The 24,921-nt window shown below is 43.8% G+C and overlaps 1 protein-coding gene across 3 annotated transcripts in view; it reads right to left on the reverse strand.

The window, feature by feature from the left end:
- Positions 1–24,921, reverse strand: part of ARHGAP32 (Rho GTPase activating protein 32) — a 1,359,293-nt gene that overhangs the window by 57,645 nt on the left and 1,276,727 nt on the right. For all 3 annotated transcript variants that reach the window (XM_086956893.1, XM_086956892.1, XM_086956894.1), the window contains one exon: positions 5,458–5,948. In XM_086956893.1, coding sequence (XP_086813019.1) covers positions 5,458–5,948 — 491 coding nt within the window. The remainder of the gene's footprint in view (positions 1–5,457; positions 5,949–24,921) is intronic.

The following is a 24,921-nucleotide window of genomic DNA, read 5'->3' on the forward strand; positions in this document are numbered from 1 at the left end:
ACAGGGGTATTTTTAGGTTTTAGGGTTGGGTTTGGGTTTTGGGGTACAGGGGTATTTTTAGGTTTTAGGGCTGGGTTTGAGTTTTGGGGTACAAGGGTATTTTTAGGTTTTAGGGCTGGGTTTGGGTTTTGGGGTACAGGGGTATTTTTAGGTTTTAGGGTTGGGTTTTGGGGTACAGGGGTATTTTTAGGTTTTAGGGCTGGGTTTGAGTTTTGGGGTACAGGGGTATTTTTAGGTTTTAGGGCTGGGTTTGGGTTTTGGGGTACAGGGGTATTTTTAGGTTTTAGGGCTGGGTTTGAGTTTTGGGGTACAGGGGTATTTTTAGGTTTTAGGGCTGGGTTTGGGTTTTGGGGTACAGGGGTATTTTTAGGTTTCAGGGTTTGGTTTGGGTTTTGGGGTACAGTGGTATTTTTAGGTTTTAGGGTTGGGTTTGGGTTTTGGGGTACAGGGGTATTTTTAGGTTTTAGGGCTGGGTTTGGGTTTTGGGGTACAGGGGTATTTTTAACCTATTTTTACAAATGAAAAAATTAAAATTAATTTAATTAATAATTTTACTAAAATAATATATAACAAATAATTAAATTAAATAATACATTAATAAATATTTACAACAGATTTTAAAATTATATATTATTATTATATACTTACCTATACTTACGTTGTAATAGTATGTGCGTTGTAGTGTTTTGCGTTGTAATGGTATCCGTTGTAAAATGACCTGCGTTGTAAAAAATCCGTTGTAATGGTATGCGTGCTAAAAGTACGCGTTGTAACATCATACATCCGTGCGGGCCCAGCATATTTTGGGCACAATGGCCAAGTTAGCATTAGTAGATCTTAGTGGTCTGGATGTAATGTAGCGATTTACAAGCTTATTCAGGTAGCCGGCACCTAAGCTGTAGAAAGGTTTAAAGAAGATGATCAAAGCTTTCAAGTCAATCCTTTCCTTTATGCGTAGCCAGTGTAGAGACTTTAAAATAGGGGTCATACTTGATCTGGGTTTGGACCTCAAGATGGCTCAGGCCGACGCGTATTGTACCACTTGTAGGCACTGGATAAGAGATTTGGGAAGATTGAGGTACAAACTGTGACATAGTCAAGTTTTACGTCACCAGAGCCTACACAACAATCGGTAGCAGCAACAATAATTTTTTTAACATGCAAAGTATACCAAAGCAAGCACCAGTAAGATTTTGGATCTGAGAGCTCATGGAGAGCGCGTTGTCAATGACAATTCCTACGTTTTTTACTTTCTCCTTTTCCGTGGACGGGGCAGCAAAACTTTAGGCCACCAAGAGCTCCAGTCAAGCATTTCTGGTTTTCCAAAGAAAACAACTTCATTTTTGTCAGGGTTACACTTCAGCTGATTTATCTTAAGCCAATTAAAAACCTTTCTGAAGCAAGACCTAATCATTGCCCCAAAAAAGTTGATTTCTTTATCGTATGTAAAAATCACCTGAGTGTCGTCTGCATAAGAGACCATTTTGGTGCCCTCTTCCTCCACCAGAAGTGCAATGGGAGATAAGTAAATGTTAAAAAGGGTTGAACTGAGAATGGAACCCTGAGGGACACCCACATTCATGGCCAGAACAGGAGATGAGAAAGGGGGGAGCCAGATGTCCTGAGATCTGTTTTCCAGGAAAGAGGACATCCATGTAAGGGCTGTCCCCCCCAGGCTGATGTTAGCAAGTCTATCCAAGAGCCTCACATGAGGGACTATATAGAAGGAAGGACACGGACAGATCGAATAGTATCAGAACAGCCTTGCCTCCTTGGTCCAGCTTACCCTTGATGAATTCAGTCACTTCCAGCAGAGCGGACTCTATACTGTAGTTGGCCCTAAAGCGGATTGGGACTCATAAAGAAGCTTCAAATCTTCAATGTGTTTTTGGAGGGCCTTGTTTACATGCTTTTCTAATACTTTAGAGAGGGCCGTAAGAAGGGAAATTGGCTTGTAGTTGGCGGGGTCCGTCGGTTTGGTGTTAGCCTTTTTTATAAGTGGAAGAATCTTTGCTTGCTTCCATAGTTTCGGCGTATTACCTGAGGAGAGGGAAGCATTAAAAAGCTGGTTTACTTTGTGGTTTATGGTGGAAGCTAATATGTTGAGGATATTAGCTGGGCATGGGTCGGTAGGAGAGCCAGACTTTATGTTTTGTAGAAGAGCGAGTGATTCTTTCAGCTGAAGCTCAGGGAAATCTAGTAAAGGAGGAGGCTCCATAAAGTAAAATGTACTATTTGCCCTGTGATAGAAGGTCAGTTCTTCCTCTGAGATGCTAGCGAAAGCTTGTTGGATCACGGAAATCTTATTATGGAAGAATTGAGCTATCTGCTTATACCATTCTTCTGTGTGTGGCCCTTCCTTCATGCCGGCTTTTGGGGAGGTAAAGGATTTAACTACGCTGAAAATGTCCTTACTTGGATTTTGGTCATTTCCAATCTAGTTCTGGTAGAAATATTTCTTGGCCGCCTTCACGAGAATGTAGTGAGATTTAAAGTATCTTTATACAACTTCCTGTCCTTAGGTAGGTAGTATTTTCGCAACTTTTCATACCATTTTATTACACTTCTTTTTGCTGGATCTGAGGGAGCCATTAAACCATGGAGCAGGTGGGGCCGACCGCTTTGAGATGCCGAAATCTACTGATGCTGCTACATCAATGTTGTCATGGAGCCAAGCATCTACTAAGAGAGCGTCCATGTCGGGGTTGCTGGTCAGCTCTGGAGAAGAACGACCAAGGGCGTCAGCTAATATTGGGATAGATATTTTATGGAACGCCTGTAATTATGTTCTCTCTGCCCTGAGTTAGCCTGAGGGGCTGTGGCAGAGTTGGGAATGATGAATTTTAATAGGAGGTGGTCTAACTAGGTAATAGGTAGGAGAAGGCTAGCGATATGTTGAAGTTGTGAAAGATTTGGTCAAGAGTATGGCCCTTCTCATGGGTGGCCGAAAAAATAGATGGAGACATATTGCACGCCTGCAGCATCTCCAGCAAGGAGGTTGCTAAAGGGTCTTTTTCTTTAGCCATATGTATATTGAAATCTCCCAGAATAAGGCAGTTGTTATACTTTAGGGCCAGTGGAGTGGAAGCTATATTGCGCGTAGTGATAAAATGTCCGATTGCGCTGGGTGGTTTGTAAATTAGAAAACCAGCAATGCTTTGATGGGGAGAGAAGGTCAAACGAAAGCCTAAGGACTCAGCACCCTCGATGTTTTCGAACAATATGGGAGAGCAGTCCAGTTTTTGGTTGTAGATTATGGTGACACAGCACCCCTTCCCACTGGGTCGGTCCCTCCTAAAGATTTCCTAACCCGTAGGAATGGCTGAGGTCACAGTAGGGTTGGCGGCTTCCAACAGTCAGGTCTCAGTGAGAAATAAAAGGTCAGGCTGTTCATCTAGAAGTAGATCATGAATATGTAGTTCATGCTTTTGCATAAAACAACAGTTTAAAACAGTGGCCTTTAAGGCATCTGTTTTCTTAATATTCTTACACTTATTGCTGAGAGAAAGTACTCTGGCTGCGAGCTTTCTGGGCCAGAGGAGAGACAAGTTGCACTCTTTGCATTGAAAGCAGTCCTCAGAACTAGGATCCACCGCTTAGCTCTGACCTAGAGGTAGCCGCCTAAGGCTGAGCAGTTTATCCCTATAGTAATGCAGTGCAAGAGTCTTGTGTGTGGGACACTGGGCAGCATAGCCAGTGCTGGACTTTCCGGGACACTGACGGGCGCAGATAGGCTTGCTTTTGGCGCGCTGGCTACGCTCGTCCGTTTGCAGCAGGAATAAATAGGCAAATGCCTTCTTTGCAAACTGGACCGCTAATGCAGCAGGGGAAGCGGAAGTAAGTGGGCAGAAGTGAGGAGCCCAAAAATTAGAGCCAGCCCTCCGTACAATCGGCATATCAGCCACGGCGGACCAAGACTGCAGGAAAAGTGTTGCAGGGACAGGGGCAGCAGAGTAATGAGGCAGGTAAAGTCAGGGATAGTTAAAGTGCAAGTGCATATAAGTTAGCTCAGCAGTAAAAAAGCCAGAAACATATATTTAGAACATAGTTAAAAAATACAGTTTGACTTATAACCATTAAAAGCTGGATAGAGCGAAGTAAATCCTACCGCTGTCAACCCCCTTTTCCCTCTCAGCTTCATCAACTACTTCCTTGGTATCGGAACACTCTTTGTGTCACCTCCATTTTCTGGGGGTTCTTTTTGTCGCTCTGCAGCCCAAGGTGCTGTGACTGAATGGACCCGTTTTTTCACGGTGATCCTTTGATGAAACATGTTGGCTTCAGTTGCTATTGGTGAAAAAACTGTGAACATGAAGAGCAAGCAGAGGGGCTTCTAGGGCATGTGTCTGACATCATGTAAGAAGGGATATGACATTAAATGGTTGACATCGATACCCACAGTAGAAAAAAATACTGCAAGGAAAGTTTTCCGGACCCAACCACTAGATGGTCTAATAATTCACAAAATGTGAATCCAGAAAAGTGTCACGCTGTAAAACCTGCACTGTTTTTATTTCACACATAACATTAACAAGATCACTTTGTTGCTGTATGAAACATACCATGTGTCATTCAGAATAATCATTTCTATACTGCCTACCTTTGCTTTCACGCATGTATTGCAATTGTAAACAATTTGCCACAAATGTTACTAAATGTGGACTGGTGGAACGACTGGCAACAAAGAACAGGACAATCAGTGAAAGGTAGAGTAGAGGTGACTACACTGCAGCAACCAATTATTAAGAGCAAAGAATTAGTCCATCATAACCACACACTTTCAATCAACTATAACAGACCTGAAGTATTCAGTGAAAACTGTGGCACAGCTTCCAACCCAGTTCATAAACAATTTACAAACACAATTAAACAGCAAATGTGTGTTGAATCCTGTATGCAGATATCAATGAAGGGCAACATGAGGTCCCACCTGACATTCACTTCAAACTAAATTGTTTGCGCAGTATTGTGCCTAGCCTTTACCACTTCATCATGATGGAAATGGGACAAAAAAGGATGCAAGAGTATCAGCCACATCATGATGTGAATACACCAAGTATGCAAGGTTTTCTTGTACAAATGAAAATGTTCTTACCAAAGGAAATAATAAAAAAATATGGGTTGTGTGCATTGCATCCTTACATGGACAGTTGGAACTGAGCACCTATATCGAGATACAAAGGAAACAGTAATGCAACCCTTTTTGTCCAAACCTTTTCTTGTAGTAAGATAGTAACAGCAGAGGCAGCACACAAACGTAACAGCTCACACTCCATTTTAGTTCAAGAGAATGTCCTTGGAATTATGACAGTCCAGTGAATCTTCAACTTCACCTTATGAATTACTACCCATTGTTAGCCAATCGATCGATGGAAAATTGTGCTTCACAAGATGTAATTGTGGCATAGGTTAAACTAACATCAGTAGTACTATCCACAAAACATATGGTTGGTTTACCTGGTCTGATGAACTTGCTTCCATGCAGATTTCTGTAGGAACCTGTCCAACAATGGGCTGGAGTTCCCCAAGCCTCTGAAGTGGGGCTACTGCTGTCTCGCTATTAGTAAGCGTTAGTTGAGAGGTTGAGATAGAAACTAGAGCAGCTCCACTTGGGGTGATTGCAAAAGAGGGCCCGTGATTGGCAGTCTCATACATTGGTTCTGATATGGGAGTCACGTAGTTGGAGTCAGTGGCAGTACTTATTTCTGCTGGATACTCTTCTTGTGTGTTCTCCTCAACTATAGTACTAGGAACAGCCACCAATGTACTTGGATTTGCAGAGTGTGAACTGATTGGCCTCAAATGGAACTGGGATGAAGCCTGTTGCGCAGACTCTGCCAGTGCCAATGCCAGCATGCGGGCTGCACTCTTCGGAGGAGGCGGGGGTGGAATTAATGAAGCAGTATTTACTGTTACAGAATCCTGATGAGAATCATGATCAATGACTCCTGTGGATAAGCATAGAAAGTGGTAATTAGAAGGGTCTTCCCCCAAAAAATTCCAGCGTTCAAATTCATTTCTACTGTAAAGAAATTCTTTAAAGGCACAATTCGCAGAGCAATTTGCATTTTTAAATCTATGTTCCAAGTGTATAATGCCTTTTGTAAACGTGTTAAACTACTTTTGCAAGTCACAAAAAGTCAATTTAGCCACTCAAAGGGTTTTAGGTGTCTAAAACGGTGGCAAGAAGTTCATGTTCCATGGCTTAAAGCTCTGAAAGTGTGGGCGCGCTTGCAAATGAAACTGTTTCTGGGGACTGCAAAAGTTATTTCTGACCCATTCCAACCCAGGTAAAAGTTAGAATTTAAACTGCGTTCTAGTGTGGAAAAAGGAAGAGGACAACCCGAAATTTGGAGAGGATGTAGGGATGAAGTTTTCCCATAGGGAAAATATTTCTGTTGTGTAATTAATAAAAACGAAATGGAATAAAGTGCAACTATGGGTAGACAGGTCTAGATGAGGTGGCATGGGGTGCACAGTAGTGATGTGCTGGGAAGCGCCCCCGAGTAATTACCAGTAGATGAGAATAATTAAGCATTCCATTAATCAATTGTTTGTATATGTCTGTGTTGGACTTGGCCATCTCAGCAAAGACATCCATAAACTCTTTACCTTCACCCCTTATGTTTTATGAACCCATATTTTTGTCCTTAGGCGTCTGTTGAATTACTACTGCTGACCAGGGAAAATGTGCTTGTATTCTCTCCTTTAAACATGGTAGAATTGGCTTGGACCCGAATGACATAATTAGTTTACCTGTAAGTCCTGAGTAAAGTTACATGTAACTGACTGTGTCAAAAAGAAATTCCCTTTGGGCACATTATTGAAAGACAAACCAACTTATACGGACAGAATACACATTAATTCTTCAGACATAAAAGCATATCACTCTGAGCAATGCAATAAGTAACAAAAATTCTGTAAGGACAAAATAAATTCAGTATGCACAGTTTATTATATATTAAAAATAGTTAAAAAACATTAAAAAAGTATATAAAACAAGGGAAAACAGACAATATATAGAGGACTGCACGCGGGGCATATGGCGCATTGAAAATTAAGAGGCGTTACAGATTCGAGAGACTGAAGGGACTGGAGATAGCTCTGAGGCCCTTTTGCACTTTATTAAAGAAAAGTTATACCATGAGTATTGAACTCCTGCGACCCTGATTCTTTACCGCGTGCATTTTTTAATTAAAAACAACGATTTATAAAGGCTGACTCTTATCTTGCTCTGAAAGGACCAACAGTATCCGTTTTCGTGTGTGCGAAATCGAGAAACATAAAGGATCGATCTAGCTTTGGCCCAGGCAAAAACCGCCAACTTTAGAAAAAATTCGACTCTGCTCAACAGGAAGGAGGCGACAATCCCCTACCTATAAGGCAGGCTTTCCCTTAAAGAAATCTTGGGAAGACAGCTAATATTTTCCAGATGAAGGCGGCTATATGATTAATGTCCGTCGAAACGCGTTGAGAATTAAGGGAGAAGTACAATATATGTTGATCAAGGAGTATTCTGATTGTTGCTGAATATACCTTATTTGTACCTCCCTTATTAGCCTTAGGAACTAACTGGATGAACTTATGTATATGATTTGTTCCTCTATATATTGTCTGTTTTCCCTTGTTTTATATACTTTTTTAATGTGTTTTTTAACTATTTTTAATATATAAATAAACTGTGCATACTGAATTTATTTTGTCCTTACAGAATTTTTGTTACTTATTGCATTGCTCAGAGTGATATGCTTTTATGTCTGAAGAATTAATGTGTATTCTGTCCGTATAAGTTGGTTTGTCTTTCATTATTGTGCCCAAAGGGAATTTCTTTTTGACACAGTCAGTTGCTGGTACCCTATCACTTTGGTTTTGGGTCCCTCTCTCTTTTATTAGAGATAAAGTTACATGTATCCAGGGTCGGTCAATGAAATGCTACCCACTTAAGTAGACCTTCAAGCAAATCCCAGGCCTACCATTGCAGTGTGTGTGTGTGCAGTTTTAAACTGCAATTTCATTCTGGGATAATAAACCTTTTGCCAAGCCCAACCCTTCCTTTTTAATACATAGAAGTCACCCCTAGGGGGTGGGCCCAAAACAGCCTGTAGGACATGATGGAGTGTGTTTAAAAAGGTGGACTTGTTATTTTGACTTTCCATGTTCTGGCAGTGAACAACTCAAATTAATGTTTCACTATTGTGAGGCCTGCCTCTCCAATAGGATAACACTGGGTTACCAAATTACACTTAGCAAGTAAGGTTCCGATGAGGGACAGACTTGGCACGTTCTTGCCCCAAACATATGGTGCCTGAATCCTGGGCCACATGACTTGTAGCTGGCAGCTGGTCTATGAATATTGCCCCCAGACAGTGAAACAAAGAGGGAATATGTGTTGGCAGGACTGGCCATCCCTGACTCAATAGGGGGAGGAGGTGTCACCTACTACACTTGCACATGCCTCGGCATACTCAGTCTTTTGTGTCCCTTGACAAACTCGGGCCAAGGCAGGGAGACAGGAAATTCCAGACACCTCTATAGTGGGAGGGCTCTTGAAGCTTCCGTTACTTCAAAGTGGGCACCAGGTATAAACAGTGGAGACCAAAAGGCTTCACTGCTGACAGAGCTGAAATTACATTTATATTTTAAAGAGCAAAACTGGACATGACACTTTTTGAGAGAGAAAAAATAAACGTACGTCAAATACACGCTACAGAAGAGATGGCAAAAATAAGGAATTTTAGTTACTGCATCGTAAAAGCATGCAAAAAGAGCTGTTTAGATGATATGATTCGAATAAGTAACAAGGTTGTTTTACTAACCTAAAATTATTTTATTTTCATGTGCTAGAAAATGTGCACATGGTGAAATTCTCAAGTTATTGGATTTACCTCTAATTGTTTTTAAATTTCATTTGCAAAGAAAAATAACTAATTAGATTTATGAAAAGGTATGATTAATCTGGATTTTCATCGTGAATTTTATAAATGTAACTTTTGTACGTGATAATGTGTGCTAAAAAAAAGAAAAAAAAAGTAGGTGCTACATCTTTCATAGAATGTTCTTCATACATATTATATAAAGATTTTTCTACAATTATGTTACCATTTGCAGGACATCTGCCTGGGAAGCTGTCCTTTCAAACTCTTCTACGTGCTCTAGCTAAAAGGGCATTGTTTAACGCTTCATATGCAATATGACTTAATAGTTCCGCTTATTTCTTCTGCATTTTGTGTCTTCTTTATGTTGCCTGATCCACATTCTATACAAACTGACCAATGGACTCAGTGGTCTGATCAGATGAGTTGACCCCCGGAAATGCTAAGAATATAATGCCTGATTTTTTGGATTGTGGGAGTTTGTTTGTTCGTTACTTTTGTGCATTGATTGATAGAGACACTTGCGCACTTATGAAACTGATGGTGGTGACAGACGGCTGCTGTTCTGCATGCATGCTAATTACAAACTGTTTGAAGAGATTTGCAGAACCTTCTGATGCGGTCTCACCTGGTTTCCTTTCCAAATTGGAGCATAGGCTATATGCGTTTAGTGGTCCATTAATTCTGGGACTACTAAACTGACAAATTTATGTCCTTTCCTGAACCTGTGAGCTTTGGGTACTGATTTGTTCTTTATTAATGTCTTATTTCTATTGAAACACTTATTCTTCTAAAAATTTGATAAACTAAACTATTTTAACTAAATGGACTTAGCAGGATTTGTCTAACTCAAGGTGAATGACATTCTCAATTTAAAGTGTACTAATGACTAAAGGAGATCAGTTAGAGAAATTTCAGGACATCAAACACTATCGCTATTTTTTTGCATTGCTTTATCTGAACTCTTCTTTAATCGATTGGATGACTGTTGGAACCTTTTATATTCAACCTTTCTTGGCACACAGCAAGGTTCATCGGAGGACCAACATAGTAGAAATAATAAAATGTTACAGATCATTTAAGTCCACTGTCTGTGTTTTGGGACCCAGTAAACGCTACAGCAGTGCACTTCTAGACCTGTGGAAGATTCAGAAGAAGGACTGCCATGCTGCTCTGATGCAAGAAGGGCTGCCCTGCTATTCTGCTGCCCTACTGTTTGAATGAGATGGACTGGACCTGCATCTTGAATCCAACACCACCAGAGTGATTCCAACGGCTAGTTGGCTGACATCCTGATCAGAGCCTCAGGGACAGAAAAGGCTGCAACAATCTGCAGCGGAACTCAGTCTGCTGTGAGTCCTAACCCCCCAAATGGTGCCACTCCAGTCCTGGACCTTAGGAAGTGAGGCTAAAGGTGCTCTGCCAGCCCAGATGCGGTCTCATCAGAACCGGCGCAGCCTTAACAGATCATCGGAACTGTTATGCATCCTTGACATGGACCTCGCAGATTTTTATCGGAACCGACACAGCCTCAACGGAAGTATGCGTCCTAGCCCTCGCAGTCCATCGGAAACACCAATGCGAGACGCATTCCCTACGTGGAATGTGCCCGGTCCTCAGACCTGCAGCTGTTCAATGCTCTGCAACCAGGATTTAAGGTACATTTCTCATTGGGACTAACCTGGTCCCTGTACCCAGGCAACACTCTTGTGCAGTTGTCCTGAACTTGTGAGTTTGTCTCAGTCAGTTCGAAAAGTAACCACAGTTGATGCTGTCTGTTTAAGTACTATTTTTATCTAAACCTTTAAAACTGAATATCTCTGGCTCTATTGCTTGGATGTTTTGGTCTCAGAATAATCTATCAAGTTGTAGTCTAGTTGTAGGTCGCAGCCTACCAGACAGCATAGCTGTATGGTTTGCTAAAGACATCTACGTGACAATCAGAAAGCTGACCTAGGAATGCATTCAGCCTGTTGCTTACCACTGGCTTTGTGGTTTGTAACTCACATTTTCTGGCTTTATTTGTTTAGGCTGTCTAGCTTGAGTTCATTCCTCCTGTTGCCCAAACCTTGTGTACTGTATTCTTCCATGAACTCTCTTGCTGTAAACAGGCCTTTAAATCTTGTTCTTATCTTGTAACATTTGCTGGGCATTCAAAGACAGGGGACAAATGTCAAGCAGTGTCTTCCGAGGAAGCCTTGAGTTTACTTGTCTTTTTCTGCCATCAAAGTGAGAGTGTTTATAGGAAAGAGAAATATAAATTACACTCACCACTGAGCCCGCTCTTGCCCCCCCCTATGCTTCAGTTTAGGAGGCTGTAACATTACCCTAAAAGAGCATTTTCGTTAACTTGACAGATTTTTTTTTTTAGGTGGAAAGGTAAGTGAGTTACTGCTTTTAACACAGAGAACCTTTTGTTACTTGCAGATAAAAGGTAATCCTTCTGATATAGCGCAGTGAGAGAGGAAGGACATTTGACTCCTACACTTTGTAACCCTCTCTGTTTTATGCAACATATTGTACATTGATTTATAAACTTACATTGTTTATTATCCATGTATAACATATATGGTATGTAAAGCGCTCTTACAGCCTGCACTGTGATGAGTAGCGCTATAAAAGAAATAAAATAGTGGTATTTACATTCTTATTTGAGCAAATACTGGGACAGACCAACACAGACATTCTTATAGTGCATACATGGCTCCTATATACAGGGTCTGACAAAGTAAAAAACATCCCTCTCTTAAGCATCTCTGAAGTGATAAAAAGCTCCGAGTCTTTCTTGCCCCTCCATTCCGTTTGCATAGAAGTGCGAGCCTCTACAACTCACCGAACCAGAATCAAATTGGAAAAAAAGGAGGCCTCATAGCCCTTTACCTTCGGCCTTTATCTTTGCCCAGCTGGAGGTGAAATATATTAAAAAGCCCCCTCCCCGTCTGCATGTTACTGCTTAGAATAAATGCAGGCAACAGTACATATGGCCATGTCTGAACTGGATTGGAGTTGGATTGGAGTAAGTTTTTATAAAGCGCGATAGTTACCCGCAGGCGTCCTAGCGCTAGTGGATGACAGGAGTGTATAATGGAGAGGGACCTGCGTTTATCTGCTGAACAGGAACGTCTTCAATTTTTTCCGAAAGAGGAGGAGGTTGGGCTCAGAGCGAAGGGGTAGGGGGAGGGAGTTCCAGAGTCTGGCCGAGTTTACAGAGAAAGTTCGACCTCCACACCTCGCTCTTTGAAACCTGGGATTACTTACTCGGAAGGCATGCGTCGATCTAAGCTGTCTGGTGGGATTATATGGACTGATCAGGGTGTGATTTAAAGCTGTTCCTTTCCTCCAGAAGGCGCGGTGGGCAATACACAAGCTTTTGAACTCGATTCTTTCCCTGATAGGTAGCCAGTGGAGATTTTTTAGTTCAGCTTCCACCGACTGGCGACGGGGAATGCCTAGGAGGGTACGAGCCACGCAGTTCTGAATTACCTGGAGTTTTTTGAGGGTTGATTTGGGTGCTCCCAGGTACAGGGCATTCCCGAAGTCTAGACGGGACAGAATTAGGCCCTGAATCATAATCGGTTTTGCCTTTGGAGGAAGGAGCGGGAGGATCTTGCGGATAAGCCTGAGAATGCCCAGACAGGTAGCAGAAAGTTTTACTGCTTGTTGGTTGAATGTAAGTGTTTTGTCCATCCAAATTCCCAGGCTTTTAATGGTGTCTTTAGGTTCAGGAGCGGGACCCAGTGAGGATGGCCAGATGGAGTCGATGGATTTTGACTGAGAGTTGCCTAATATCATTAGCTCCGTCTTATCTCAGTTTAATTTTAAATATGACTGGGTCATCCAGGCACAGACTGCTTCCATGCAGCCCCTTAGATCACTTGGCTGAGTTGATGGATGATCTCAGCAAGGGGGCGCATGTATATATTAAACAGTGTAGGGCTCAGGGAGGAGCCCTGAGGAACCCCACAACTGAGTGGTTTGCTGGGCGATGTAACGTTACCCTCACAGACTCGGAAGGATCGGTCTGACAAAAAGGATTGAATCCAGGCTTTTACCCTGGAACCAATTCCGAGACCTGAGATCCTCTGAATAAGGATGTCATGATTTACGGTATCAAAGGCGGCACTGAGGTCCAATACAATGATGGCCGCAGTGCTGCCTTGATTCGTAATCATTCTTGCTCCCTCTGTCACAGCCAGAAGCGCGGTTTCTGTCCCATGCAAGGGTCGAAACCCAGTCTGTGATATGTCCAGTGAGTTGTTACTTTCTAGGAATTCTGTAAGGATGTTGTTTACATATTTCTCCGCCATTTTACTTATCCAAGGCAGTAAGGAGATTGGACGGTAGTTTCCAGGATTCGTCTGGTCTAAGTTAGCTTTTTTTAAGAGGGCTCTTACCGTTGCTTGTTTCCACCTTGGTGGAACGATGCCTAAAGATAGGGGGGCGTTAATTAGATTAGAGATGGTGGGCAAGATAGAGGGAGTAACAGACCGCAGAGACTGTGCTGGGGCTGGGCCATCAGGGGATCCAGATTTCACTTGGAGCATGATGGTTTCAAGCATTGTGGGTTCTAGTGTTGGAAAAGCCTCCAGGAAGACCGAGGGAGGTGAAGCTGTCTCCATTGGACCCGTTTGGGTAATGGAGACTTGAGGGAAGGATGCGTAGATTGTGGCTATTTTACTATGAAAGTATTCTGCCTGTTCGTTGCAGCGGTGGGGTGGTGTGGAGTGCAAAAAAACGATGGATTTAGGCCCAGATCTCTGTATTGGGGTGAATGTATGACATTGTTCTACATTCTGTCCTTCAACTGTGGGTTTTTTGCATTTGTCACCAGAGTGGGATGGGTATGCTCAGACGTGAGTCCCATGCTCTCCACACCACTGGAGTCAAGCTATCCTGGTTGAAGACGGCTGATAGTCAGAAACCGGTCCTAGGATGCTTGATTCCGTTCCAGGAAAGACATGGCTTGGCAGTTCGGGCTGGACTGTTCTCATGAGGCACAGGGTCAAGGCTGATTTGCATATGGCATGTCTGAACTGGGGTGGTGTGGAGTGCAAAAAAACGATGGATTTAGGCCCAGATCTCTGTACTGGGGTGAATGTTTGACATTGTTCTGCATTATGTCCATCAACTGTGTTTTTTGCAGTTGTCACCCCGAGTGGGATGGGTATGCTCAGACGTGAGTCCCATGCTCTCCACACCACTGGAGTCAAGCTATCCTGGCTGATGATGGCTGATAGCCAGAAACCGGTCCTAGGATGCTTGATTCCGTTCCAGGAAAGACATGGCTTGGCAGTTCGGGCTGGACTGTTCCCATGAGGCACAGGGTCAAGGCTGATTTGCATATGGCCATGTCTGAACTGGGGTGGTGTGGAGTACAAAAAAACGATGGATTTAGGCCCAGATCTCTGTACTGGGGTGAATGTAAGACATTGTTCTGCATTCTGTCCATCAACTGTGGGTTTTTTGCATTTGTCACCAGAGTGGGATGGGTATGCTCAGACGTGAGTCCCATGCTCTCCACACCACTGGAGTCAAGCTATCCTGGTTGAAGACGGCTGATAGCCAGAAACCGGTCCTAGGATGCTTGATTCCGTTCCAGGAAAGACATGGCTTGGCAGTTCGGGCTGGACTGTTCTCATGAGGCACAGGGTCAAGGCTGATTTGCATATGGCCATGTCTGAACTGGGGTGGTGTGGAGTGCAAAAAAAGATGGATTTAGGCCCAGATCTCTGTACTGGGGTGAATGTTTGACATTGTTCTGCATTATGTCCATCAACTGTGGTTTTTGCAGTTGTCACCCCGAGTGGGATGGGTATGCTCAGACGTGAGTCCCATGCTCTCCACACCACTGGAGTCAAGCTATCCTGGCTGAAGATGGCTGATAGCCAGAAACCGGTCCTAGGATGCTTGATTCCGTTCCAGGAAAGACATGGCTTGGCAGTTCGGGCTGGACTGTTCCCATGAGGCACAGGGTCAAGGCTGATTTGCATATGGCCATGTCTGAACTGGGGTGGTGTGGAGTGCAAAAAATCGATGGATTTAGGCCCAGATCTCTGTACTGGGGTGAATGTATGACATTGTTCTGCATTCTGTCCATCAACTGTGGGTTTTGGCAACAGTACATGCACTACTAAATATGTTCCAGTGTCTGAAAATTATATCAGGACAAGTTCAGGAAAGGCAAAGTCGTTCTTCACAACCAACAACGCATCACTGCTCTTCTACGCACCTCAACATCCTGATCCTTTAAACAGGCACTTACAGGAGCTTACTTGATTTTTAAGAAGCAAGTGCAGTGACACCAGGACAATAAGAACTCACGGAAACTTAACCTACGCTAATTCTTTAGTTTACATTTTAAACAGATTCCTTTACTACCACACACTGCCTACACCAGAAGATACATTTTGACCCTAACTCCACGTTAAAATACAAAGTATGCTCTTTCATTGCTATTGTTTACGAACACCACAGCTTATCACTCTGCTTTGGGGCACACACATCAACAACACACCTCTCTCTTTATTGGTCATTCTGGACTAAACTTACGAGACTGGACATTACATTTGTGCAGCAGGTACAGTGGCACCATGCCCAAAACAAACACAATGAACATAAACCACAACTTCATTTCACCCACCTACTATTCCTCCCCTGTCTCTAGACTCACCTCAACCCTTCCTCTCTCCCCCATGCTTTTACAAAGACCTGACTTCCATCAGACAGCAAGCCCACGGGCTCTAGGATGGTAATTTCACTCTCTTGTGCTTTTATGCACAAGTTGTAACATTTACTTTCCTGCAACTTGTAAAGAGACCGACACCACAATCTTATAGCCACTCTGAGAATCTCTTCTCCACCCAGCCACAGGCCTAAGCACTCTCAAGCTCCTCTCCCTCAGCCTTTCCAACTTCAAAGCATCACAATCTGCCTTTAGGCTCTTTCAACATTTTGCCCGACGCTGTGTCTACTTACACCTCAGCACATACTATAACAACAATTACACTGCATCCTTTTGTGGGCCGCTGCCTATGCCCTATGTATTTTCAGATCTAAAGATGCCCTCAGTTGTACTGCACTCCTGTTTAGACGCTCGCTCTGACTTGACTCCTGACTGGGCGAGTCACTGGATGGCACTGCGCTGACACTGCACCCTCATACCCAGTCATATGGAACTGACCTTGCTCCTATTCCACAGATGGCAGTTTTTATATTGTAAGTTTTAGTTTTGTTTAAACGTTACAGAAAATATGTCTTATTGGTGTTTTTTAATAGTCTCCTTTTTAGTTGTTGCCATTATGTGACCATCTACTTGCAGAAAAAATATGATTATGCAGAGTTGATATTTACATGCTTAGACCACACACATATTGGATACTGTTATATTGGATTTGTCTGGACACTCTATAAACGTGTTATAGATAAATATGGACACATTATATCCAACATGATGTAGTAGCACATGAGTAATGGCACACAGGAACCCTAACAACGCATACTTACATTTGATGTGAATATTTGTAATTGAGAGTGGCATCTAGTTCGGATATTACGCTGTTGACAAATGTACTGCTACTCTTTATATATGCTCCATGATTCTGTTGTAAATATTTAAATATTCTGTATAAATTTGAGAACAGTCATGATAAAATCAGAAAATATCAATAAAGATATTTAAACAAACAAAAAAACAATTACACTGCATCCTTCATGCCCTTCCAGCATGGACAACAATTAAAAATATATGCTCTTTCAGGACTTGTCTTTCACTTACTAAATCACATACGCAATACAAACATTCCTCTCCTTTTAGGTCTTGCCTAGGCAGCGCATGTGCGATCTCTTCAAGATATGCTGTGCCTCAAACACGGAGAACATGGCGGCCGCAGGCTAGTGCGGCGCGCACGTCTGACCCAGCCCTCCGACTCACCGCAGTGCTGCTGATCTACCCGGAGCCTTTCCGCGCCCCATGGAGCTGTGACCTCAGGTTTTGATCCCTCCTTGGGGAGTAGATACGCGGTCCGCAGGAAACGCGTGTTTTTTTGTGTTTATCGCCAGGCTTGCCGCTTTCAGGAGGCATCGGCGTCGGCTGATGTGCCGTGTTGAGGTTGCCGGTCCCCGATCCCTCCCTGCCGCAGAGGAGCCCGTGGTGCCGAGCAGCCGTGGAGCTGAGGCGTGGCTGCTCGGCGGCTACACGGGGGCTGTTCCGTGGAGGCTCTGGTTGCTCTGGCTGCGAAGGTGGGGCAGTTGGGTGCTAGCAAGGTTCATTTTGCGTTCCCAACGTTTCCAGTGCTACCACCAGCGAAGAGGGTCCCGACAAGTCAGGGGCTTGCAGTGTTCCTGTGTTTGCAGTGGATCTCGCAGGTAGGAGCAGGGGGGTGGGGGGAACCCCCGAGATTGAGCCTGAGACCTGTGGGGGATCAGCAATTAAGAAGCAAGCCTTGAAAACCACATCCAGGAAAAAGAGGAAATTTCAGAAGAGAGTAGGGAGTAAACTACAAGTCCCAGAATCCCCGGCTAAAGAAAGTGACAAGCACTAGGGCAGAACAATTATTTCGGTGGATTCTGTGGTTAATAAAGCTACTCAGAAGGCTAGCGTCAGTGGCGGCAAGGAAGTGGGTAAAAGTTCTAAACCCAAGTGCAGCTTTCAGAAGGGAGCTAAAAACAAATGCACTAACAGTGGTACTAGTAAGATTACCCCTTCTCTACGTTCGTTTTTCAAAGTACTGCCACAGGTGCTGAATTTGTTACCTGATACAGCTACGAATACCTCTGACCACTTGCCCATAACTTCCCTAAACACATCGATACCTTCACCGCTAAAATCTGCTACCAATAAAATCGCTGCCAAAACTATCGCACCGTTTTTTGAGATGGCTGGACTACCTCCCCTCCCTGAAGGGGGGTTAGGTGAGGGGGCAGAGGGGGGTAGGGAGGAGGATACGGGTAAGGAGGCAAATGGGGCCACAAATACACTTGAGGCTCTGATATTGTCAATAGCATCTATGAGGGTGGAAATTTGGAATGACTTTCTAATATCTAAGAACAACCAGAGTGAGATAAGAGCAGCATGTGACATCTTGGAGAAGAAAGTAGAACGGTTAAACAAGAGGACAGAGGAACTTGAGGGATCTGTCGGGCTAGTGAAGTCCAGTCTAGAGATTGCTGAGTCTAAGATCCATAACCTACAGAGAGAGGGAGATGCCATGAGGGAAAGAGTTGAATTGTTGGGAAATTATTCTCGACTGAACAACCTCAGACTCCTGAAGATTGCGGAGGGAAAGCAAGGGGGAGATGTTAAGGCCTTCGTAATTAAAACATTGAAGGACTCATTAAGTCTTGAAGAGTCTGTCGAAGAGCTTGATAAGGACATCCAACGAATACATCGGGACCCATTCCGTTTGAACCCTGGCAGGACAAAGCCCAGGAAGATGTTGATGAATTTCCTCACATATTCCCTGAAGGAAAAAATCCTGAATCTCTCCTTGAAAGCCAAAACGTTAAAGGGCCCTGATTTCTCCTACGAGGTACGGTAGGATCTCTCTAAAGCTACTTTAGACAGACAGTGGGAGTTGGGCCAAAGGATGGACAAATTCAGGTTGTTTGGCGCTACTGTACAGATGAGGTTTCCCGCATTGTTGCGGATAATGTATAATAACAAGATGCACAATATAAGATCCCCCTCGGAGGCTGATGAGCTGTTGGATTCTATTGACACTCACTCTCGGGGTGGAATCTAAGGAGGAACTTCTAAGTCTATGCATCGGTATCGCCCTTTTCGCCTGCCGTCTTGGCACCCTGGTCGGCTCTAAACAGTCCATCACCTGTGGAGTCCCTCAGGGCTCCTCGTTGTCACCTCACCTGTTTAACATTTACATTCTTCCTCTAATCCAGGCATTAAGAGACAAACAGGTGACGGTGTTCAACTCCGCGGACGACCTGCAACTTCTCTTCACTGTAGACAACTCCACCCTCTCCATTTCTCACTTCCAGACGACCCTGAGGTTCATCCAAACCTGGATGAACCAAAACCACCTAAAACTAAACCTTGGTGAAACTGAGCTGGTGCTCACATGTGACAGTGCCAAATACTGGGATCACACTACTGGCCATCAGACATGGGTCAAGCCCCTACTCCTACTTCCTCTGCAAAGACACTTGGAGTTACCCTGAACAGTGACCTCTCTTTAAAAACACAAGTGGGTCAAGTGGTCTCCAAGTGTTTTTTCCAGCTCAGAAAAATCAGAAAGGTGCGACGCTTTTTTACCCCAGAGGCCATTATCCAGGTGGTGATCAACACAGTACTTTCCCACCTGGACTATGCAAACTCCATATATCTAGGCCTACCTTTATATCTACTGAAGCGCCTCCAGATGGTTCAGAATTACGCGGCCAGACTTATCACTGCTCAACCCAGATGGCACTCAGCATCTCCACTGCTCAGGAACCTTCATTGGCTCCACGTGGCCCAACGCTGTGCTTTTAAAACTGGCTGCATGATTTTTAAATCTCTCCACTGCAAAAGTCCTAAATTCATTGATAACCTAATCCTCAGACATATCCCCTCCTGCAATCTGCGCTCTGCCCACCTAGCCCTCCTCCAGACACCCGCCTTCAAACGCAAACGCTCTGGTGGTTGCAGATTTGCCGTTCTCGCATCTCGTCTTTGGAACACCTTCCCCTTCGAGATCAGGTCCTGCTTGGATCTTTCGTCATTCAGGAAAGCTTTGAAAACATGGCTCTTGAGACAATCATGTCACTAATCCCTTCTCATTCACGTTCCCAGGTTCCGGTCTCCGTCTATCTCAGCGCCAGGAAACCAATCGGTGACAGTGCGCTTAATAAATATTTTTTAACATAACAGTAGTACATTCTAACCTCCTCAGCTCCGAGTACCTATCTTTAGGCTCCCCGGTGCCCCCTTCTGATTTCTTTGTGGCTCCTATGGGCTTGTATAGTATTGTAAAGGTAGTAAAGAATAAGAATAAGGAAGGGTATGGAGGAAATATGGGAAAATTCCTTTTTGATCTTTATTAGTATGTAGTGTGCAGTGAGCACTTAGAATGGAATAGGGGTGAAAAGGGGGAGGGGAATAAGAAAAAAAAAAGAAGAGGGAAAAGAAAAAGGGGAAAGAAAAAATCAAAGCAAGGGGGTTATGTATTTTTTTTTCTTTTTCTTTCTTTTGTCTTTACTGTGGGCTCCCTGATAGCACCTAATTGTAAATGTTAGCTCTGGGAGTGGTCAAGGGGCACTTAGTGGTGGAGAGAGGAGGGTTGTCAGAAGACGCAAATCCGGCTTTTTTCTTCTGGCCGGAGTAAGTATGGGTGGGTTCTCCAGGGGAGGGTGGGTGGGTGGGGGAGTAAGGAGTAGAAGAGAGCACATTTTACAATATCTAAGAGACTTTCCCACGCAGATCATTGTCATCCAGGAGACGCATCTTCCTAAGGCAGAGGCCACTGCACTCCTCAAAAGACATAGATGGGTGGATAAGTTTGTATCTACAGACCACAATGCCAATATAAGAGGTTTCCTCTTACTTTGTAAAAAATCTGCAAAAGTTCAGATTTTGGACCACAAGGAAGACCAGAGCGGGAGATTGCTTCTAGTGAGAATCTCTACTAATGGTTGGGTGTGTACAGACCGCTTTCACTTTTAAATAGTGATTACAAGATCTTCGCCTCCATTATGTCAGCAAGATTGGGGTCAGTTATAGGGGAAATCGTACACCAAGATCAGAGGGGTTTCATTAAGGGGCGTCAGTTATCCGATTTAACATATGGTGGGGGCAATCGATATAGCTTCAGCTTTTTCGCTTCCATTGGCTACACTCACCTTAGATGCGACCAAAGGGTCAATTGGCCCTATTTAGATGCGGTTTTGAAGAAATTTAATTTTGGTTTGAATTTTTGTCGTGCCATTACTCTTATGTATGACTCTCCAGTGGCAAGGCTGTTAATAAACAGGGCCTTGACAGATTCGTTTAAAATCATGAGGGGTACGAGGCAGGGCTGCCCGCTCTCTCCCCTTCTCTTCAACCTGTATATTGAACCGTTCGCCCAGCTTTTCCGGGGAGACGAGAATATTCCATCTTTCAGGTTTGGGGAATGGGAGAGGCGGGTCGCGCTATACGCAGATGATATTCTTATTTTAACGTCTGATCCCGAGGCAGCATTCCCTGTGGTTAAGAGGGCGGAGGAATTTGGTCGCATATCAAGATATGAGATCAATGCTAGTAAAACTGACATCATGGCATGGAACATCCCTAATTTACACCTGGAGGTGACTAACTCCATGCGCTATTTAGGAATACGAGTGAATCAGGAAATTGGGGACATCGCTCAAGTTAATTTAGAAAGAGTTTATAAGGAAAGTAGGAAGCTATTAAAATCTTGGGCTAATCTTCCGCTCAATATACTCGGTAGGGTGAGCTTGATAAAAATGTCTATTGTCCCCAAATTTACATTCATTTTAAACACTATCCCTCTGGCCTTTGATCTTAAAATCCTAGATAAGTGCCAGAGAGAGATAAACTCTTTCATTTGGAAATATAAGTCATCCAGAGTGGCTTAGAAGAAATTAATGAGGAGGAGAGAGAAGGGGGGCTGGCCTTGCCTGATTTGTTGTACTATGCATGGGCTTTTCAGCTGTCACATTCTAGAATGCTCTTAAAAACTCCATCAAGTACATATTCTGGGACAATGCTTTTAAAGCCATGCTGGTCGGAGGAGCATTGCCAAGCGAGGGATACCTGTTCAAATTCGGGGACCAAAAATTAAAAAAAAAGTCAAATTTAAGATTCTCCAATCCCTGGCGGAAGCCTGGGTACAGATTAGGAAAAGACTAGGTCTACCATTTTTTTCGAACTTTGCCCCAGTGTGGGATTCCCAGGGCCTCCCAGTCTTTTTAAAGGATAAGCTCTCGATCCCGGTGAAGGAAGGAGGTATAACAAGGTGGGGAGAGCTGTTGGTTGGAGGATCAGTGAGGACATGGGAGGAGATACGGGAACAGCTGGGTACTGATTTCTCAAGATTCAAATATATACAACTAGATAGTTGGGCCAGGGTACTGTGTCGGAAGGGGAATTCATTGGGGAAGGTAAGCAATATGGAACAGCAACTGGTGGAGCGACAAGGGGAAGGTAAGGAGGTGGCTCAGTGGTATTGGAGTCTAGTGGAGGAGGTGGACGGGGAGTTTACTCTTCCAGACGAGCTGTGGGCTGAAGAGGTAGGCGTTCAGTGTGAAGAGATGTGGTTAAGATCTTTCACCCTCCTCTACAAGGTTGTGAAACATGCATGGCTGAGGCGTAATCATTTGTTTACGGTACACCGCGCCTATCTTTCACCCCTGAGACTGTCTAAATTCCTTCCAGACAAGAAATGCAACAATTGCAATTACATCGCGGCCTCGGATGTTCACATGTTCAAGGACTGCCTCTATATTGCCCGGTTCTGGGAGGAAGTGAAAAGTACCTTGGATTCCATCTTAAATACTTCTCTGTCTATCACTCTACCACTAATTATCTTTGGCTTGGATGCTGGTATCACCGGCCAAGCTAGATCTTTTCTGTTCTATGCAGTACTTTTGGCCAGGAGGCACATTTGCAAGGTATGGGTGGAAGATACAGTGCCATCACATTCAAGCTGGCTGACTTCCATGTATGAAACATCTAAGGTGGACTTGGCTAGAACGTGTAGTAAATGTAATTTAGCATTTTGGGACCTGTTGGTCCAGTGGAAATAGTGTCCGGGTTTTTTTTTGTTCCCCCCCGCCCCCCGGTCCTATGATTATGCCTATTGTACTCCAAAGACCAGGGTCCCTCGATACACTATCGATCCTACAGGTTAACAAACACCAAGATGGAGTAAGTGCAGGCCTGACCCTATCTGTCCCCTGTATCTCTCATGTTTCCTCCTCCTACCAATCTTCATAAATTGTGTCATCGAGTTGATCCACACAAACCTCGATTATATTGGTGTGGGACACGCCAGGTGGTTGAGGGTTACTAGAGAGGTGGGGAAGGCAAATGAGGACAAAAAAAATTAAATAAAAGATATGCTGTACCTACAATATGGACTTAAAGCACCTCCCATCTTTTTGATTGGTTCCTGTTAGTGCCCTGCTAGATTTTGCTTTGTGAATTGCTTAATAAGTACCTCCTTTTGGTGTTTTAGAACCTCCCATGGAGACTGCCCGTTACATGTTGTCTTACTCTTTTTTTTATTTATGTAACTTTGTGTGCACTATATTTTTTGTTTGCCTCTGCTTGTGTTTTTAGAAAGTAGTTGTTTTTGGATTTTCCACTACAACACACTTATGTGGTGGCATTTGTACTTTACACATGCAATCGTTTTTTGGGTCTCTATGTGAGTTTATCTAGTAGTCTTTGCTTCCTCCCTCAGGCTCTGTGGGCCGCTCAGTGGAGGAGGGAGGCCGGGTAGAGCAGGAGTCGCTCTGCGGGCTTGTTCAGATCGGTGTTTATCTCTGTGGCTGTGAGATCCCTTGCCCTTAACCTTCCTTTGCTCGGAGCCCTAACCTCTCCATTCTTTAAAAAACACAGGCACCAGCCTCTCTTAGGGCTTAACCTACTGGAGTAGAGAAATAACCTACCGCTCTGTTGCTGCCTCTTAGGTTTTGCGGGCGCACTCATTGGAGGAGGGGGCGCGGACCTGATAATTCGCGCCTCGGTGCCTATTCCAATCATGGAGTCCCACTCTGCAACTCTGGGCAATAGCTTGCTTAATCTCCACAACACCCCCACAACGCTAAGGATGCCTGGCCTCCACCTTGTGGGTGCCCAGGAGTGGACGCCTCACAGGGAAAGCCAGGATGGGTTCCACAGCGGTGTTCGTACAAGCGCCTTGAGACACTTGCGGGTGAGTAGTGCGCTATACAAGTATCAATTAACATAAATTAACTGTGCACTCTGTTTGCAGCACTGTCATCATTCCAATTACTAGTGATGTTCCTATAGAATCACCTAGGCACCAACACAAGTACTCTTACACTATTCTGTGCAAAATCCCTAAAAACCTCTAAGCACATACATACTATTGGTACACTCCACTAAATACTAAAGTAGTACCCATGCAGCCTAGGATACGTCCTGTCAGTCTCATGCACTTCGTCAATCACCCATCCAGTAATATGTTCTAATTATATCACTCCGCCAATAACTAAGCACTTATGGGGCAGATTTACAAGTCCCCTGCGCCAACATTACATCACAAAAAGTGATGGCGCCGGGGACTCCTCCATATTTACAAGGAGAGGAAAAACCACTCTGCGTGGCTTTTCCTCTCCTTGTAAATACGGCCCATTCAAATGCAGCACTTTGCGTCGAAGGGGCGTTCCATGAGTGTTGCTGTGTATATTCCCACACAACACCCATGGAAGAAGACACAGCTCAAGATTGACGAGAAATCGTAAATCTGGAGATATGTGTGAATGCTGCGCCACCCTAGAGGTGGCATAGCAAGGCTCAACAAGGAGAAATGTTTTCATTTCTCCTCGTTTTTTCCTCTTTCAATGCGTGCTGCATTCCACAGCACATATTGAAGGAGGAAAATGCCTTTAGTGATTGTTTTTGTGCAAGAAGGGACACCTTCCTGCACAAAACAATCTCCCCACTACACAGACATCTTTGCACCATGGTGCAAGAGTGCCTGCGTCAATGCATGGTTGTAGTTTGCGTACCAGTGCAGAGGGAAGCACAGAGTTGCAACATATTCATGTAAATATGTTACATCCCTGTGCTTCGGAAGTGCTGCAGGGCGGTGCAGCTAAAGTGCTTGCAGTGTCACGCTGCAGCACTTCCGCATAGATCTGCCCCTATAAATTCACAATACACTACTAATGCATTCTTTCAGTCAATCGTGCTCTACACATGTATTCAACCAAACTTTCTAACATTACCATGCAAATATAGTTCTTTTTTTTAACCAGATAAGGTAGTTCTGACAAAAACCTTTGTTTTCTTCTTTATATGTTTAGTTTTTTTTTCAACAATTTTGTAGTTTTTTTGGTGTTTTTCTAAAAACTTAACAGTAAA

Source organism: Lissotriton vulgaris, chromosome 2_1 (assembly GCF_964263255.1).
Source record: "Lissotriton vulgaris chromosome 2_1, aLisVul1.2, whole genome shotgun sequence".
NCBI lineage: Eukaryota > Metazoa > Chordata > Amphibia > Caudata > Salamandridae > Lissotriton > Lissotriton vulgaris.